This window comes from Camelus bactrianus, chromosome 3, assembly GCF_048773025.1.
Source record: "Camelus bactrianus isolate YW-2024 breed Bactrian camel chromosome 3, ASM4877302v1, whole genome shotgun sequence".
NCBI lineage: Eukaryota > Metazoa > Chordata > Mammalia > Artiodactyla > Camelidae > Camelus > Camelus bactrianus.
The window spans coordinates 115,443,743-115,461,710 of NC_133541.1; the positions used below are offsets into that span (position 1 = coordinate 115,443,743).

The 17,968-nt window shown below is 46.9% G+C and overlaps 1 protein-coding gene across 3 annotated transcripts in view; it reads left to right on the forward strand.

Annotated features, from left to right (window-relative positions):
* The window catches only part of LOC123615445 (alpha-1B adrenergic receptor), a 389,400-nt gene extending 371,966 nt beyond the window's left edge, over positions 1–17,434 (forward strand). For all 3 annotated transcript variants that reach the window (XM_074361023.1, XM_074361021.1, XM_074361022.1), the window contains one exon: positions 16,314–17,434. In XM_074361023.1, the coding sequence (XP_074217124.1) occupies positions 16,314–16,927 (614 nt within the window). In that variant the 3' untranslated portion in view covers positions 16,928–17,434. The remainder of the gene's footprint in view (positions 1–16,313) is intronic.
* The last annotated feature ends 534 nt before the right edge of the window (positions 17,435–17,968 follow it).

Genomic DNA, 17,968 nt, shown 5'->3' on the forward strand with positions numbered 1-17,968 from the left:
CTCTCGATTTTGGTTCTTGGCATTGCCCGTCTGCAGATGGTGGAATGATTTGCGAGTTAAACATCCCTCCTCCTCCCACCATCACGGGTCCCTGGGACTTACTTTCCCAAGGCCAGGAGATGGCAAAGGATGACTTTTCAATTCGAAGTAATTATAGTTCCTCCTGGATTTGGCTGGGAAGATGAGTCATCTGAAAACTACTATGTTCACACCCAGACGTGACTCTTCTGTTTCCCGCTGTGCCCTGCCCTCTCCTGTGGAATCTGCTCCACTTTTTTAAATTTTAAAAGGTCCTTTTAATCCTTGGCATTTTGATGGCCTCCTTCCACGAGGTACCAGAGCAGAAGATGGGAGGGCAGGAGCTCACGGGGTGTAAGAAGACTCTGCTGCTTAATAGCTCCGCGACTCTGAGAAAATCACTTCTCTTCTAAGCCTCCATTTCAGTGTCTGTAAAATGTAGAAAGAAAAACCTCCCCCCTTGAATTGTTTTGGGTACTGAATGAGATAATGCGTGTTAGGGGTTGGGTACAGTGCTTGCCTCCTGTCAGCTCTCAATAGACGGTAACTGCTATTACTGCAGTTATTAAATTCAGATCACCACCATCTTCTGTATTTTCATTGGCAACAGCAGAAAGATTGAGTCTGTCCCTTAACTGTCATGAGAATCAGCATGCAGTCTCCACCTTCCTTGTGATCAGGACACTGCACAGGAAGTCAGGCCTCCTCTCTTAAGAACTGAGTAACCTGAAGTTACGAGCTCTCCGAAGCACACTTGCCCCATTGCTGTTACACCCTCACACACAGAGGGGATGCAGCTCCCTGCCCCTTCCGCCTCGTGGCTCCTCAAAATATGCTAAGATGGAGTCGTTTTTGCAGGAAAGTTCTCCGAAAGCAGAAAAGTCAAATAACCCCTCCTTCCCAAACCATCACCCAAACACATCTTGCCATCCCGATGTGTAACCAGCTCCTCCTGGCTTTCTTCTAAGAACTTTCACACAAAATGTTCCAGGAAAACAGCAAGTCCTCAGTGTGTGGGAATCAGAATGGAGGTGCAGAAAGATCAGTTGTTCCGGAGTCAGGCCTGGAATCAAATCCAATCTCCACCATTATGTAATGCTGAGCAATTTCTTTCATTGCTCTAAGCCGTAGTGGGTTTTTTTTCCATCCATAAAATGGGCATAATAATTGTATTCACCTCATAGGCTTATAGGGACTGAATAAAATAATTGCTGAAATCTCCTTGCATTGTCAGTGTTAATCTCCTTGTCAGTGTTAATCGCCCGGGTTAAATTCTCCACCAGCTCCAGGCATCTAAGAGATGCTCAATAAAGACTTTCTGTAATGTGGAGCAAAACTTGGGGACCTCCCACTGTGAGCAATAACCTAAAAATCTATGTCAAATTGAGAACGGAGCATTTATTTATGTAGAAAGAGGTGGAGAAAATTGTATTTTCTGCAAATCTCGTTCTTTGAGGAAAGGAACTGTCTCTGGAAAAATATTTTAATTAGAGCTGAAGGTGGAAAGTGAAGCCCGTCTGCCCCCATCACCACCCCCACCCACCTTTTCCTCACTGCCCTGAACAAGGCTGATGCCAGAGCTACCAGAAGAGAGAACAGAGATGCTCACCTAAAAAAACAGTAAGAATTTGGGACTCATGGTGCAACCTGGGAGGAGAGGAGCTGAGGTGAGAGAGGGCAAGGACGGGGCCAGGGAGCCCAGCTGGGGGTGGTACTTTAAATGCTGGGTGTGGGTGATCTTCCTCTTGGTGGAATCACTGCTTCGAGGAGATAAAAGCAGAGCAGAAGCCCAGGAAGCAGAAGAGGCAGGAATGAAGTTACGCCCCCTGCTTCGCGTCAGGAATCCAGACTTTAAGGGAGGGCTTCGGACATCCCAGGGTGATGGAAAAGGAACAATCAAGACCATCTCGCCTAGGTGTCAAAGGGCAAGAAAGCCCCCCAGCTGATGTCCGGGCTACACATATATAAACAGCACAGGCAGTAAATACTGACCCACATCCTGCCCCTTCTTCATGGAAATTTTCAGAAAACATTCTCCCGCGGCCACAGCAAGCCCAGCCAGCACTCTGTCCTACAGGCCGTCTGAGTTGAACAGTGTCTGGTCCCACAGGCACTTCCACGTGGAAAGTTTCCAAACAGAGAGGAGCCTTGGAGCTGTGAGCAAGGGCAGCAATTTCAGGATCATTTTATGTTGTCTGTAGACCTGGACTGAGAAGCAGGATTAACCCCTGCTTTGCTGAAGTCCGGACAGCGGCACATATTCAACAGCAAAGACTAATCACTTCATCATACAATATTCATGACACCAGCGACATGCCTGGCCTTCGGGACTCAGAGAGGCAGGCGAGGGCTCTGGTGAGAAGACAAGACACCCTAGAGACAGCGACTTGCCATCCCTCACCCGGAGGGCCGCGGGTGACGTGGAACGCATGACGCCAGGTGTGACCCCTGGGGAGAAGTGCGTCCCAGACCGGGCCAGACAAGCGGAGAGGACACGCAGGGCTGTCCAGGGCTCCCAGGTCCAGCCGGAGCCTGGCAAACCAGTGTGGATTCAGGGAACAGTTTGGGGTACGACTAGCCAAAGGACAGAACAGAGGATGAGTCAGAAAGAGGAGGGCAGGGAAGTCAGGGGACAGCTGCTGGGAGCAGGGATGAACGGCACCGCACATAATGGCCTGAGTGGCCCAGTCGCAGCCTTTTACCATGTGATTCTCCCAGGCCAGTAATTGTCCCTGTTCTCTCGTGGCACCTTTCATCCAAGGCCCCAAGCCTCTTGGCCGAAGCAGCACATTCATCTGCTCTCTGAGGGCAGGATCCAGCGTTGCACGGCCTGTGTGTGCTAGGCTCAGAGACCCTGGCCCCAGGGGTGCCTGTTCCTTCTCAGCTAATGCACCCCCCTGCCCTGCGTAAAGCTACTAGCCCTAGGCTGGCTCCTTTCCCTGTATTTTCAACCTTTCTCTCTCTCTCCCTCCCAACCCGGCTCCTCTCTTTCCCTCTCTCCCTATTTCCCTCTAATTACAAAAGCAGTGATTGTTCATTGCAAAAAGTTTAAATAAAAGGAGAAAATTTTCCCATAAAGCCATCCTCCAAAGACAACCGTTACGAACAGTTCTTTTTTTTTCACATCCACCCAGACTTTCTTCTGTGAACCTACACACACATACACACCTGTGCGCGCACACAGAGTTTTTCATAAAAGTCAGATAATGCTAGGCATTCTTTCCTAAAATTTGCTCTTTTCTACTTACCTCTGTCATGGCCTCATTCCATGTAGACCCAGCTTACCATTTTAATAGATGTATGGTTTTTCAATGCGTCAGTGCAAGAAGATTTAGTTCACGATCCCCTATTGCTGGAATTTAGGCTATTTCCCATTTGGGGGGAACATGACTGCAGTTTCCTGGACTTTTATCTCTGCTCCCTTTTTAAAAGTGCTTCTGGAGGCTAAATTCCTGGATCTGGAGTACTTTCTCAAAAGCTGAAACCATGCTCATTTTTATTGTTATTTGATAACACCAGTTTTTCACCCAAAATTTGCACCTCCCCACCCACAATGTATGAAAATGTATGCTTTCACATCCCTTTGCCAAACTATTAGATCTCAAATATTTTGCTGCTTTTTAATTTGCCTCATTTATTTGGTAAAGGAATTTCATGATGTTTCCTTTAGTTCATCGGCTGACCATCATACTTACGCTAGTTATCTGCTGATCCATATGATTTGCTTTGTTTTCTGTTGAGTCGTTTTCGCTTCTTGATTTGAGAGTTTTGTGTATTAGAAATATTATTCCTTTGACTGCCGTTTAAATTACAAATGTTTCTCTCAATTCTTCTTTTAACTTTGTTTTCAAAGTTTGTGACCTTATAGAAATGTCTAGGCAAAAATCACTACACTTTTCTTTACAGGTCCTGAACTTCTGTCATGCTTAAAAACGTCTTTCCCATTTCAAAATTATTTTTTTAAAAAAATACTCACTTATATCTTCTTGTAATATAATAATTCTTAAGGGATGTGCCGCTTGTCTTGTAGGCAGCATAGAAGAATTCTTTTAATAATTTTTAAATGTAAAATCTTGGATTTATCTGAGTTTGTTTTCATGTAAGAAGTAAAGCAGGGGTCCAGCTTTGTTTCTAAATAGCCTGTTTTTCCAGCACCACTTATAGAATAATGTTTTTTTCCCACAACCATCGAAATGGCATATAAAATCCTCACGCGTGTTTGGTTCTCTCTATTAGCTGTATAATTTCATTGATCTATCTGCCTTTTCTTGCACTTTCTGCCCTTGTACTTTTTAATTAGTTTTCTGATGTGATATGATTTTTATGACAGGTTTTAATGTCTGTAACGGGTGAGTTTTCCCATCTTCCCCATTTCTCTTTGTTTTAATTGATCTGGTTGTTTTTTCATGGTCATTCTTCGATGATCCATATTCTCCTACATATTTAGTTTGGGATCGTTTAGCTTCTCCTCTTCATCTGCCCAACCCCTCCCCTCCAAAAATAACTGTAGGTATTTTAATGAGATTGCCTTGAATTTACAGAAAAATTCAGGAAGAACTAAAGTTTTCTTGGGTAGAGACTTTTCATACTAAAGCAAGCTATGTCTCTCCATCTACATACATCTTCTTTTTATGCCTCTTCATAAAAAGCTTTACAGCTTCCTTCACGTGGGTCCCCCCAACATTCAGTTTTAAAAGGATTCCACAGGGAAGCTGCTATTTCCAATATGGTCAAAGTATGGAACACACTCAGTTTGGCATCAAAGATGGACCCTTAAATGCTGCAGAAACCACCTCCTCCCATCTGCTCCCAACTCTGGGCCTAAGCCAAGAGAGAGCCTCCCTGTTTGAAGCTGGAATGGGTCCATCAGTTGACCAGTGGGTGATTGATGGCACCCACCCCATGCCCAGCCCTGTGCTGGGAGTATAGGACACAGACTCCATCTTCAAGGAGCTTTGACGCTGCCTAACGAGGCAAGCGGCACATCCCTTAAGAATGGCATCCCGTGTTAATCCACGTGGTATGGCCTCTGTTTTGATGGGAAATACAGGAGAAGAGGCCTGGAGCAGTCAGGAAAGTTTCAGGAAGGAGATGAAAACTGAACTGGACGTTGGCATATGGTTACCATTTAAATAAATAAAGAAGAGGAAGGAAGCAAAGTAGAAGCAAGAGACTCACTCCACAACTGTTTATTTAGCACCTGCTGTGGACCAGCCCCTGGGCCAGGCACACGAAGAGGAGGTTACATGCTCAGCAGATGGTGTCACACACTCACTATAAGCCAAGCTGTGTGTTTGGTACTAGAGAAACTGATACAGGAAAAATGTGGGGCAAAAGGATGGCCGTGTCCCAGGTCTCAGTTGAGTCCCTGGGACATGCCCCGCCAAGTGTGGGCCCTTGGCTTCACACAGGAAAGAATTCAAGAATGAGCCACAGTGGAGGAAAGGTGGATTTATTCAGAGAGATACATACATCGTGGGCTGTGGTTATGAGAAGGAGGAATTTGAGTCAGGCCTGGAAGGGATGGAGAGGAGGAAGGGAAAGGAAGGGCCATCTCAGACCAATGGACAGAGGAAGTAAAGGGAAAGGAGCCAGAAAAGTCAACTCGTGATGAAGAATCAGTCCGTTGCAGCCAAGTGGAGTAGGTCTTAAACTCCAGCCTAAGCAGTTTGAACTTGATCCCATAAACTGTAGGAGCCGCTGGAAGGTTTGGGGCAAGGAAGTCAACCCCATGGTGCGGTGGCTCTCGGACCAGCCTTTGCTCATCCGTGAATCCCAAAATACCCAGGAAAACAATTTTTTAAATGAAATTGTAATGTGGACTAAGGCGATGCTGCTCACCTCGGGATCCGGTTAAAAAGCAGGTTCTGATTCCCTGGATCACTGAGATGCTGCGTCTCTAACAAGCACTCAGGTGACATCAATGCTGTTTACCCATGAACTCACTTTGAGTAGCCAGGGGCTAACATATTTTGGATTTATCGTCTTTATTACTAATGCGATTCTTGTAGCATATGTTGGCTAAGTGTATATCTTATGTCGGGCACTGTGCTGGGCCCTGGGGAGAAAGAGAAGACTCAGGCATGAACTCTCTTTTCTAGAAGCTCACGGTGTAATCTGAGGAGATGAGGCATAGCCCTGAGCAACTGTAATTCAAGATAGAAAGTGATAAACGCCTTATTTTAGCTTCAGATAAAATACTGTAACAATCTGGTGGAGAGAAAATTGGTTCCCAGGTGAGGGAGAAATTGCCTGGTGCTTAAGGATGAATAGAAGCTTCTTTTTCTTATTATGAAACAATGAGTAAGAACCCAGACTTCAGAGTTAGATTTTAATCCCAACTCTACCACTTACTAGACATGTGACTTCATTAATCTCTTAAGCCTCAGTTTCCTCATCCGTAAAATGAGATGTAATTATAGCAGAGCTTCTGGAAGGACTGCATGAGAGACTGTTTGTAAACATAGTACCAAATAACTGGTTCCTAGTTCATTATAAATGGTGGCTCTGGCAATTGTGATTGTTTTCAGCATTTGCTATAATACTTAACGTGGGTCTCTTGGCCCCAAAGATATTGTATTGCTGGACAGTTTTGTGATCTCATTCCAGGGTTAAGTGGCAAATGGGAAAATGGAAAAACCTCAAAGGGAATTTCCAAATCCAAGGAAACCTCCTTCACAAAGCGGGTGCTGAAAGAATTAGCAACTAGTGTTTTGAATTTTTAGAGTTTTTATTGGGCCAAGCTGTTTCCACTGGGGAGACTTGGCTTGGCCGAAGGTGTCGCGAAATGCTCCTAATAAGAGAGCCACTTTTAAAAGGGAGTTCCACTTTATTTACAAGCTGATCAAAACGGTTTTACTACCCACTGGCTCCCGTGAGGTCATCTGCCTTTGTGATGCTGGCTGTGAAATAAGTCAGATCAAATTTATAATCCTGGAGACCCAGAAGGTCGGAGCTCAGAGGGATGTTACAGACCACCCCGCCCTGGTGGCCCAGATAAATGATGCTTTACACCCCTCTGTGCTCTGGTGCGGCCTCCAAGCCCACCCATTGGCCATTCCTTCAAACAGTATTTAATGAGGGGATATTAAAGGGCCCCCCTTTTCTGCTCCACAGTGAGAGGATAAGGCACATCAGGGGTCCCACAAGCACATCAGGAACTAACAGAGGAGGTTACCGGGCTGAAAAACATGTGTATTTTGTTTCCCCATGAACTGTGCTGGAAGGAACTAACAGCTTCTGTTAGGGCTGCCTGGATTCATTTTCAAACTGTATCCCCTGCTTGCTCTGTGACCTCTAGCAACTTGCCTTCCAGTCCCCCGAGTGTGATGATAGTCACGGCCTCCAGCGGCGCATTCATGTTGGACACATGGTCCCCAGGGCGTGCTGTAGACTACAGTACAGAATGGCACCCCCTAGAGCCGTACAGGGCACAGCAATGCTGGGCTGCCTTGGGAACAGAACCGGATGAAGGAGTTGTTGGCACAGAGATGGTTATGCTTCTAGTCCAGTGGCTGACACAGAATAAGAACTTGTTAAATGGTAGCTACTACTCCACAAACACACCCTGTGGTTTTGAAGAGTGGAGGTTCACTGTTTGGATTTGGGGGTTTGGGGGGAGGGGTAGGCAATTAGGTTTACTTGTTTATTTTTTGGTGGAGGTACAGGGGATTGAACCCAGGACCTCATGCATGCTAGTGTTCTACCACTGAGCTATACCCTCCCACCCACAGATTTGTTGAATAGCACCTTGAGGATGACCCGCCGGGACCATGGTCCAGCCGAGAAATGCATCTCCTTGTGCTAACCCTGCTCAGCTTTAGCTTTTGATCCTTGCATTTAACAATCCCACTAAATCACCCTTGGGCAGGCAAAGCCTGTGACGTGGGTGGGCCCCCTGCACCATCTGCCTGCTGCTTTATTCCTTGCCTCTCAAGCTCCACCTGCTGCACGCCCCGCCCAAGCGTAAAGCTTTTAACCCTTCCAAGCCCTTTCAGAAGTGTTGTCTCATTTGATCTGCTTAAACAGCCTCAGTTTGAGGCTAGCAAGAGGCATCAGAGTGGAGCCGTGGGGCCTCCCGCAAGAGGTTTCCCAGGGCTGAGCCCACACTGCTGCTCAAATTCACTACAGGTTGGGGTGATGTGCAACACAGCTTGACGTGACAGCTAGCGATGGCACGAGAACTCCTGAGCCACATATGCAATCAGGCAGTCAGTAAGCAAAGACTTATTTAGCACGACTGTGTGCCAGGGGCCAGGTTCTCCAGGGAGAAAGTATTCCCTGTTCACTTCTTTCAGTCCTCCAGTTTTCCAGAAAGAGGAACTCCTCTCAATTTAGGGCCGGCAAGTCTTCAGCACCCCTCAACCCCCTCTAATCTCCCTTTTTTAAAAATAAACTTTATTCTTTTAGAGCAGTTTCAGGTTCACAGCAGGATTGAGCAGAAAATACAGAGAGTTGGCACATAGCCCTCCCCACCCACACACATGTACTCCCCTACCCTCAGCATCCCTCATCAGTGTGGCCTATTTGGTACAATCGATGAACCAACATGGACACATTATTATCATCCAAAGTCTGTAGTTTACATTAGGGCTCACTCTTGATGTTGTACATTCTATGGGTCGTGACAAATGCATAATGACACGGAGCCACCACTATAATATCATACAGAACAATTTCATTGCCCTAAAAATCCTTTGTGCCTCATCTGTTCATCCCTCCCTCCCTCCCTCTCCCCAAACCCCTGGAAACCACGATGTTTTTATTGTTTCTGTAGCTGTGCCTTTTCCAGAATGTCATTTGGTTGGAATCATACAGTTTGTAGCCTTTTCAGACTGGCTCCTTTCATTTAGTAATATGTCTTTTAAGTTTCTTCCATGTCTTTCATGGCTTGATAGATCTTTTTTATACTGCGCATATATTTTTTAAATTTACATATATGTGCTGTTCATTGTTTCTAAGAACGTTTAGACCTTTAGCTTTCCTAATCTCCCTTTTTGAAAGAGAGCAGGCTCAGACCCACCGCTATGTAGCGCCCTCCAGTGGTACCAGCGTCGCTTTGCTTTAATCTTACTTTTCTCTACCATCATTCTGTTTACAGCAAAAGATGCCAGTTTTTAAATAGCGCTAGAAAGCCTCCTTTAAAAAACAAATCAGTTTAGACACCAAAAGTGAGTTGATTTAAAGAAAAGCATTGAGTATCGGGTGGTCCAGGTGGTAGAGGGACTGATGCTTAGAAGCCCAGACTTGAGATGGATGAGGCTTAACCCTTTGATGGTGGCTGACCCCGTCGAGCCCATGATGACAGCTATGGAGTGTCCCTCAGAACATGCGTAAACGTCACGTACAGTCTGAGCGAGTTCCAGAACCACCTGGAGCCCCTTCCCCGGGCCTGCACTGGAAAGAGCAGTAGGACGAGAGTCCTGACACCCGCTCAGCACAGGAGGTCCGGTCCTCTCCACCCCGTCCTCATCTTGGTAGCAGGAGCACTGGCAGTAACAGCAGCCTGGTGGCAGTAGCAGCAGTTGTGTCTGAAGCAGTCAAATAGCTACACTTACTGAGTGTTTCCAACACGCCAGGCATTTACCAAGCCTAAGCTCGTCTCATCCCCGCAAAAGAGAATTATCACCATCCCCATTTTCCAGGAAACAGAGCTCAAGTAGCTTCTCCAAGTTCACTCAGCTGGGAAGTCAGGGTCAGCCTCTGAACCCAGATCTACCTGCATGTGACGTCTGAACAGGCCCTTGACCCCCGGCCTCCACTGTCTCAATAAACGTTTGCTGGGTCAAACTAAGGACATTTGAAACAGTTCTGGCCATCGTTCTGCCGTTCACCAGCTGAGCGACCTTGAGCAAGTCATTCACCCGGACTGAGGTTCTGTTAAGGAAGAAGGTTTCCCAGTCCTGCCAAGCTGTGATTCTAAGATGTAGGGCAAGGAGCGTGGGACTGTTTCATGAGCAAGAGAAGTGGAGCCAGGCTTAGGGACACGTGCTGCGAGTCGGTGGCCCTGTCACACAGCAGGCTCAGCCCGACTTCCAGCAGGGAGAGCAGGCTTCCCGGAACCCACATTTCCCGTTGATATTTGCTCCCTCTCCTGGCAGCTCCATTGGCCCCTAAAGGTCTGTTTGGGTGCCCAGAGGAAAAGACCCCTGTCACTAATATGCTTTCATGCCCCAAGAGGGTCAGCACCTTCCCTGATTACCGAGGGCTTCTTGGCTCCCACGGGGCAGCTGGCGTAGCACACAGGGCCCCTAATCCCAGTGGCTACTGTGCTGCTCTGGGGAGAGGGAGGAGGGAAGGGGCCAAACTATGTGTGGAATCCAAGGCGCCTGGCTGTCCAGGCCCTGACCCACAGTGCCCCGCTGCAGTGGGTCTGGACAAGCAGGCGCGCCCTGCTTTTTTGGCTCTGGCCTCTTGGAGACTATGAATGTTAAGGCTGGACAGGACTCCAATCCAACCACTTGACTAAGCAGGGGAACGATGTCAAATTACGATGTAGTACACCTGAGACTAACATAATATTGTCCATCGACTCTATTTCAGTAAAATAGACCATTTTTTTTAAAGTAGGGAAACTGAGGCCCAGAAAGGGAAAGCAACTCACTCAAAATGATACATCAAGTTATCAAACACAGGTTTCCTGTAATTAGGTTTCCAACCCAATGAGTGATTTACAGGAATAATTATTATTTGGTTAATTAGCATTAATGCAGAGATGATTTAGGTGGCAGGCACCTGGTTCCCAGAGTGCTAATGAGGACTTCCCTTGTTTTATCTTGTTTAATCCTCACAACAACCCAGGAAGGGTGGTACTCTTTTATTAGCCCCATTTTAGTGATGAGGAAACTGAGGTTTAGGGATAGTATGAAACTTGCCCAAGGTCATGTGTCTGGTGAGGGAACAAAGATTCTATCCCAAAAGTCGGAATCTAAGGAGAAAAGGGAAGTCCCTGTCAGAAGTTCCTGAGGGCTTGCTCCACGTGGGCGAGCCATGCTGGGGTCTGCGGGAGAACGAAATAGAGCAGAATGCAAATGGAGCAAGAGGGCGGGCAAGGTCATTATTCAGCTTCCAGACACACAAGGATTAAAGACGGACCAAACCCAGCGTCCTGGAGGTGTAGGGAAAATACCACACTCATCCACGGTCGACGGGAAGGTAAATTGGTACAACCAGTTTAGAAGGCAGTTCACTAGCTGTCAGGACTTAAATGTGTAACCAAGCCAGTGATTCCTCATAGAGGAATTTATCCTGCAGAAACACTCAAACATGCAAAAAGCGAGATGCATGAGTCTTTTCATTACTGCAGTTTGTAACAGCGAGAAATTGGTAATCGCCTACTCAGCCGTCATCAGGAAAGGGTTAAGTGAACTACTGTATATCCAGATGGCAGGATGTAATGTTCTGACATGGGGAAATGTCTTTTCAATATTCTAAGTGAAGAGAGAAATTTAGGGAGATGTATGTATATGACCCCATTAAGAAAACCAATCTAAAAGGATAAAAACAAAACTGTTAACACTGGTCCCCTCTCCTTGAACAGAGAAAGAATTTTCACTCTATATTATATAGATCTTTTTGTAATGTGTAACTTTTTAAACTCAGCAAGTATCACTTTTTTAAGTAAGTGAGGTATTTTTTTAATTGACGTATAGTCAGTTACAACGTGTCCATTTATGGTGTACAACACAATGTCCCAGTCATGCATATACATACATATATTCGTATTTTTGTTATTAATGGTTATTACAAGATGTTGAATATAGTTCTCTGTGCTACATACAAGAAATTTGTTTTTATCTATTTTTATACATAGTGGTTAATATTTGGAAATCGCGAACTCTCAGTTTATCCTTTCCCACTCCCTTCTCCCCAGTAGCCATAAGTTTGTTTACTATGTCTGTGAGTCTGCTTTTGTTTGTAAATAAGTTCATTAGTGTCTTCTTTTTTCTTTTTTTAGATTCCACATTTGAGTGATATCATACAGTATTTTCTTTCTCTTTCTGGCTTACTTCACTTAGAATGACAATCTCCAGGTCCATCTATGTTGCTGCAAATGGCATTATTTTATTCTTTTTTATGGCTGAGTAGTATTCCATTGTATAAATATACCACAGCTTCTTTATCCAGTCATCTGTCATTGGACATTTAGGTTGCCTCCATGTATTGGCTATTGTAAATAGTGCTGCTATGAACATTGGAGTGCATGTATCTTTTTGAATTAGAGTTCCCTCCAAATATATGCCCAGGAGTGGGATTGCTGGATCATATGGTAAGTCTATTTTTAGTTTTTTGAGGAATCTCCATACTGTTTTCCAAAATGGCTGCACCAAACTGCATTCCCACCAGCAGTGTAGAAGGGTTCCCTCTTCTCTACAGCCTCTCCAGCGTTTATTGTTTGTGAACTTTTGAAAGATGGCCATTCTGCCTGGTGTGAGGTGATACCTCATTGTAGTTTTGATTTGCATTTCTCCGATAATTATCGATATTGAGCATTTTTTCCTGTGCCTATATGCCATTTGATGTCTTCATTGGAGAATTGCTTGTTTAGGTCTTCTGCCCATTTTTGGATTGGGTTGTTTGTGGGGTTTTTTGTTATTAAGTTGTCTGAGTTGTTTATATATTTTGGAAATTAAACTGTTGTCAGTTGCATCATTTGCAAATATTTTCTCCCATTCCATAGGTTGTCATTCTGTTTTGCTTACAGTTTCCTTTGCCATTCAAAACATGTAAGTTTAATTAGGTCCCACTTTTTTATTTTTGCTTTTATTTCTCTTGCCTGGGTAGACTGCCCTAGGAGAACACTGCCAAGATTTATATCAGAGAATGCTTTGGCTATATTTTCTTCTAGGAGGTTTATCATGTCTTGTCTTATGTTTATCTTTAAGCCATTTTGAGTGTATTTTTGTGTATGATGTGAGGGAGTGTTCTAACTTCACTGATTTACACGCAGCTGTCCAGTTTTCCCAACACCATTTGTTGAGAGACTGTCTGTTTTCCATGGTATATTCTTGCCTCCTTTGTCAAAGATGAGTTGACCATAGGTCCGTGGGTTTATTTCTGAGCTCTCTACTCTGGTCCATTGATCCATATGCCTGTTTTTGTGCCAATACCCTGCTCTTCTGATTACTGTAGCAAGGGATGATTGTGATTATTAAATGGGCTACTGGTGTAAAGGGCTTAATGTAGGACAGATACAGAGCACACACCATAGAAACGACAGTTCTGAAGAATATTAGCTGTGAGCATTACTGTTAGTTGTGTGTCCTTTGAAAGCCAGTGCCTCAGGATGCATCCCCTTTAAGACATTTACTGCCTACTTTACTACATCTCCAACAGGGTTGGCAAACGGAGTTACAAGTTTGTCTCCAGCACGCATGCTTTCTGGCTCTGGATCCTCCCCGCCTTACCATGTGTGTCTATGCACCCTTCCGCCCCCAGCCTCTATCCCGGACCCTACATGTCTTCCTGCAAGGCGGTGTGCCTGCCTGTGCACACACTCATCAGCATTACCCTCCAGGGTAATGCACAAGGTTTCCAAGTGTTGCTTCACTCTCTCCACTTCCCCGAAATTTATTCTCCATTTTCCCATTTTGTCAAGACCAGTTTATGCCCTTTAGACTCAGTTATAGAAATAAGACCAATCCTGCGGACAGAAACAACTCACCCCATTATGAGTACTAGGTGTTCACGTATCATACTTGCATTTCCACTGGGGCCTTCTATCCAGTGTCTTATTCCAAAAGAGAATCTGGGACGGTGGGACAAAAACCTGATGGTGCCGGCTTTATCACAAGTCAGACCACGAGGTGGCGCCTCATCAGCCTCACCTGCAGGAAACCCAGACCGTAGTCCCTCTCACATTTCCCTTGAGTTGAGAAGAGTCAGCATACTTGCTCATATTTACCTTGGGTATGGATAACGCTCTTTGCGAGTTGAATCCCTTTCTGGCTTAACCCTGCCCCTCAACTCCCCCCGGCCACCATCCCTGTGTTGGGAAGCAGAGACGTAGGAGGCTCCCTGTAACAAGAAACCAAATCTCGAGTAATTAAGGAGGTCAAGGGCTACAGGGGGAAACTCAAGTGCCATCCAAAATCCAAAATCAGAACTCTTGTGGCATCTCTGCCACCACAGTGGGGTCTTCAGCCACTTTCTGGGTCTCACTGTCTCCATCTGCAAAGCAAGGAGGTTGGCCTTTGTGATTTGCTAAGATTCTTCCCATTCAGATGCTCTTCATTCAGCAAATGGATTCAAAGGTGATCCCAAAGACCAGGCCCTTAGGAAGCACACATTGTAACAGAGGAGCTAAGACAGGAATACGAAAGCCACTGTGCTACAGGCAGAGTGGCTGGCTTAGGGCGATGGTTTGGAGTTACAAAATATTCTATGGTGGGGAAGGTATATAGCTCAGTGGGTTGCACATGCTTAGCATGCACAAGGTCTTGAGTTCAATCCCCAGTCCCTCCATCAAATAAGCAAACCTAATTACCACCCCCCCAAAATCAATAAATAAAAACAATAATTTAAAAAAAGTGTTCCATAAAGTATAATCACATTTTTAAAAACATTTATATGTATTTATACAATAGGAAAAGATCTGAAAGCATATGCGTCAAAATGTGATGCCTCCTCATTCTGGGGTTGCAGGTGCTTTGTTTTTTAATAGTTTCTCATTTTCCACAAAGGGTAAGATTAATAGCCTTTAAAAAAATGTTTTGCATTCAAACAGAATTAGGTTTAAATCCCAGCTATATTACAAACATGCTGTGTGACCTGGGACAAGTCATTTAACCTCTCCAAGTCTCAATTGCCTTGTATTTAAATGGAAATTGTTTTTAACTTAATATTGCTGTTAAAATGCTCAAATTCAGAGGGATGAGTTAACCATGTTTCTCAGTTCATGGCACCTCATCATCATTGGACTCAGGCAGGCCTCTCTCTTATTTTATTGATTTATTTCCTTTTATTCCTATTTCCCTCTGCCTCACCCTTAGGCAGTCATTTTGTACTTGTTATGTATTTTTTAACTTGAAAGTGTTTTTGCAAAAATGTGTGTGGTTGTTTGGTGTGCTACTTAAACAGTATTACGTTATAAATCTCTGTTTCCTGCGTTTTTTTCACAAACAACAATGTATTTAAGATCTTTCCATATTGCTTCTTGAACATGTCATCCAGGGCCTCTAAGCGCTGCATAACTACGGTGCTATGCACATATCCCACTCTACTTTTCCAAAAGTCCCCGTAAGGGGCACCCAGTTCTTTTCCAACTCTCTGTCACCATAAACAACACCTCCCTGAGCACAGTCTTGGATGGCCCCTGATGGACCTGTGTGAAAATTCTTTGAGATCTCTGCCCTGGAGAAGAATTGCTGGGTCATGAAGTATGTGTTTCCTTAATAGGATGCCTCCACCAGCCATGGAGAAGACTCCCCATGTCTTCACACCCTTGCCTCGCTTGGCACTATCAACCTTTCTAATTTTGCCAGCCTGACAGATATGTTCCATCACTTAGTGGTTTTTCTTTTAATTTCTTTGACTGCCTAATATTTTGAGCATCTTGGCATATGCTCATTAGCCCTCGGGTTTCCTGTTTTGTAAACTGCCTGTCCTTTTTCTTTGCCCACGTTTCTACTGGGAATGCTTTTTCTCGTTGATTTTCAGTATATTACATATTCTTACGTATTCTAAATATCAATCCCTTGGCTGTCTTAGACATTGAAATATCTCCTCCCACTTTTGTTCTGTAGTTTATCTTTTTTGAGTATTAAGTCGTTTTTCTTCAACCCTCCACCAATAAGATGGTCCTTTACCTTGTCTCCTTGTACCTTTGAAGTTTTATCTTTCACCTTTAGGTCTTTAATACCTCTCATATTTGCCATGGAAATACTTCATGGCGTTTTGTGAAGGATGAAATAATAGCGCCTAGCACAGTGTCTCCGACCCAAGGGCTGTACAATTGTGCATGAGCAGTATTATCATTCGAGTAGAACGTAGTAAGCGCTGCCCTAGGACATCTAGAGATACAGGAGTTTGGATGCTGTTTCGCTAGAGTAGGGAAGGCTTTATGGGGGAAGGACAAGTGAAGGAGGCTGGCCTTAAGATGAATGTAGGAGTCATTTATTTTGAGATGGGAAGGCAGTATCCCGGGCGGAGGAACTGGCCTGGGCAGAGGCCAGGAGGCAGTAATGCCACCGGTTGACAATGTTAAGGAAGAGCAGATCGAAGGGAGGGCCAGACTACTCACCAACAGCTGTCTGTCTGTCTTTCTGCCCGTGCCCACCCCACCCTTCCCCCTGCAGGCTCCCTGTTCTCCGCCCTGAAGCCCCCCGACGCCGTGTTCAAGGTGGTGTTCTGGCTGGGCTACTTCAACAGCTGCCTCAACCCCATCATCTACCCGTGCTCCAGCAAGGAGTTCAAGCGCGCCTTCGTGCGCATCCTCGGGTGCCAGTGCCGCGGCCGCCGCCGCCGCCGCCGCCGTCGCCGTCGCCGCCTGGGCGGCTGCGCCTACACCTACCGGCCGTGGACGCGCGGCGGCTCGCTGGAGCGCTCGCAGTCGCGCAAGGACTCGCTAGACGACAGCGGCAGCTGCCTGAGCGGCAGCCAGCGGACCCTGCCCTCGGCCTCGCCGAGCCCGGGCTACCTGGGCCGCGGCGCGCCGCCGGCCGTCGAGCTGTGCGCCTTCCCGGAGTGGAAAGCGCCCGGCGCGCTCCTGAGCCTGCCCGCGCCCGAGCCCCCCGGCCGCCGCGGCCGCCGCGACTCGGGCCCGCTCTTCACCTTCAAGCTCCTGGCCGAGCCCGAGAGCCCCGGGACCGACGGGGACGCCGGCCACGGGGGCTGCGAGGCCGCGGCCGACGTGGCCAACGGGCAGCCGGGCTTCAAAAGCAACATGCCCCTGGCGCCCGGGCAGTTTTAGAGCCCCCGCGCCCCGCGCCCTTTCCCCGGGGGGAGGGACTCGTGGGGGCAGGCGGGGCGGGGCGTGCCGGCGCCCGGGGGACACGGGCCCCCACGGGGAAGCGGGGGGAGGGGGGCGGGGAGAGGGGCAGCTGCTTTTCTGGCAGGGGCATGGGTGCCAGGTACAGCGCGGAGAGCTGGACCGAGCATGCTGAGAGCCTGGGGGACCCGACGCCGGCCGGGATTTCCGTCTCTCTCTCTGTGTATATATCTAAACGAGTCCCTCTGTCCATGTATTTAACCGTGGGTACGCGTGCGTGTGTCTGTGCGGTGAACGTGTGGTCTGCGTGTGCGCGTGTGTGGGGCCGCCCGCACGGGAGCAGAGCGGGTGTGCGCCCGGGAGGCGGCGGGGGCGGTGTCTTGTCTCGTGACTTCGTACCTCTCAAGCCCCTCTTTGTACTTCCCTGAACGGTGGCACTTTGGCGGGGTTGGAAACAAAGTCGGACATTAAAGTTCCTTTCTCCTGTGTCGCTTTCAGTAGTTTGTGAATGGGGTGGCAGGCGGGGTCTTCAGTTTCCTTTTCCTTCGCATTCAGGTGTGTCCCCGTCTCTCCTGCTGGCCCGCCTTGGCCCCATTTCTGCCTTTGCCATTCCTGCCCTTGAGAGCTAAACAAGTCTGACCCAGTGGCCGAAAGTGTCCCCTTGTACTGGTCCCATGAGTCCTGCTTTCTCCTGCTTTTGACCCTGAGCAGTATCTAAATCCTCCTGCTGTGGGCAGCACTGGGCAATGTATGGCCCGGCCCTGATCCTCAGGACTCCAATCCTAGCTGGGGCTACCAGGCCAGCACCCTAGGTAGGCCTGTCACCTGAGAGAGGGGTGGCTCCCTTACCTCCTCCAGCATCTTTAGACCAAACACTCCATTGTTGGTCTGTGCCAATGGAACCTGAAAAAGAAAGCCAGGCTGCGGAATTTTCTGGACAAGATAAGGATGGATGTGTCAATGCAACACTCATGGGCACAAGAACCCTCCTAAGCTCTGCTAACTGGCCAGCCTGCCTGGGAA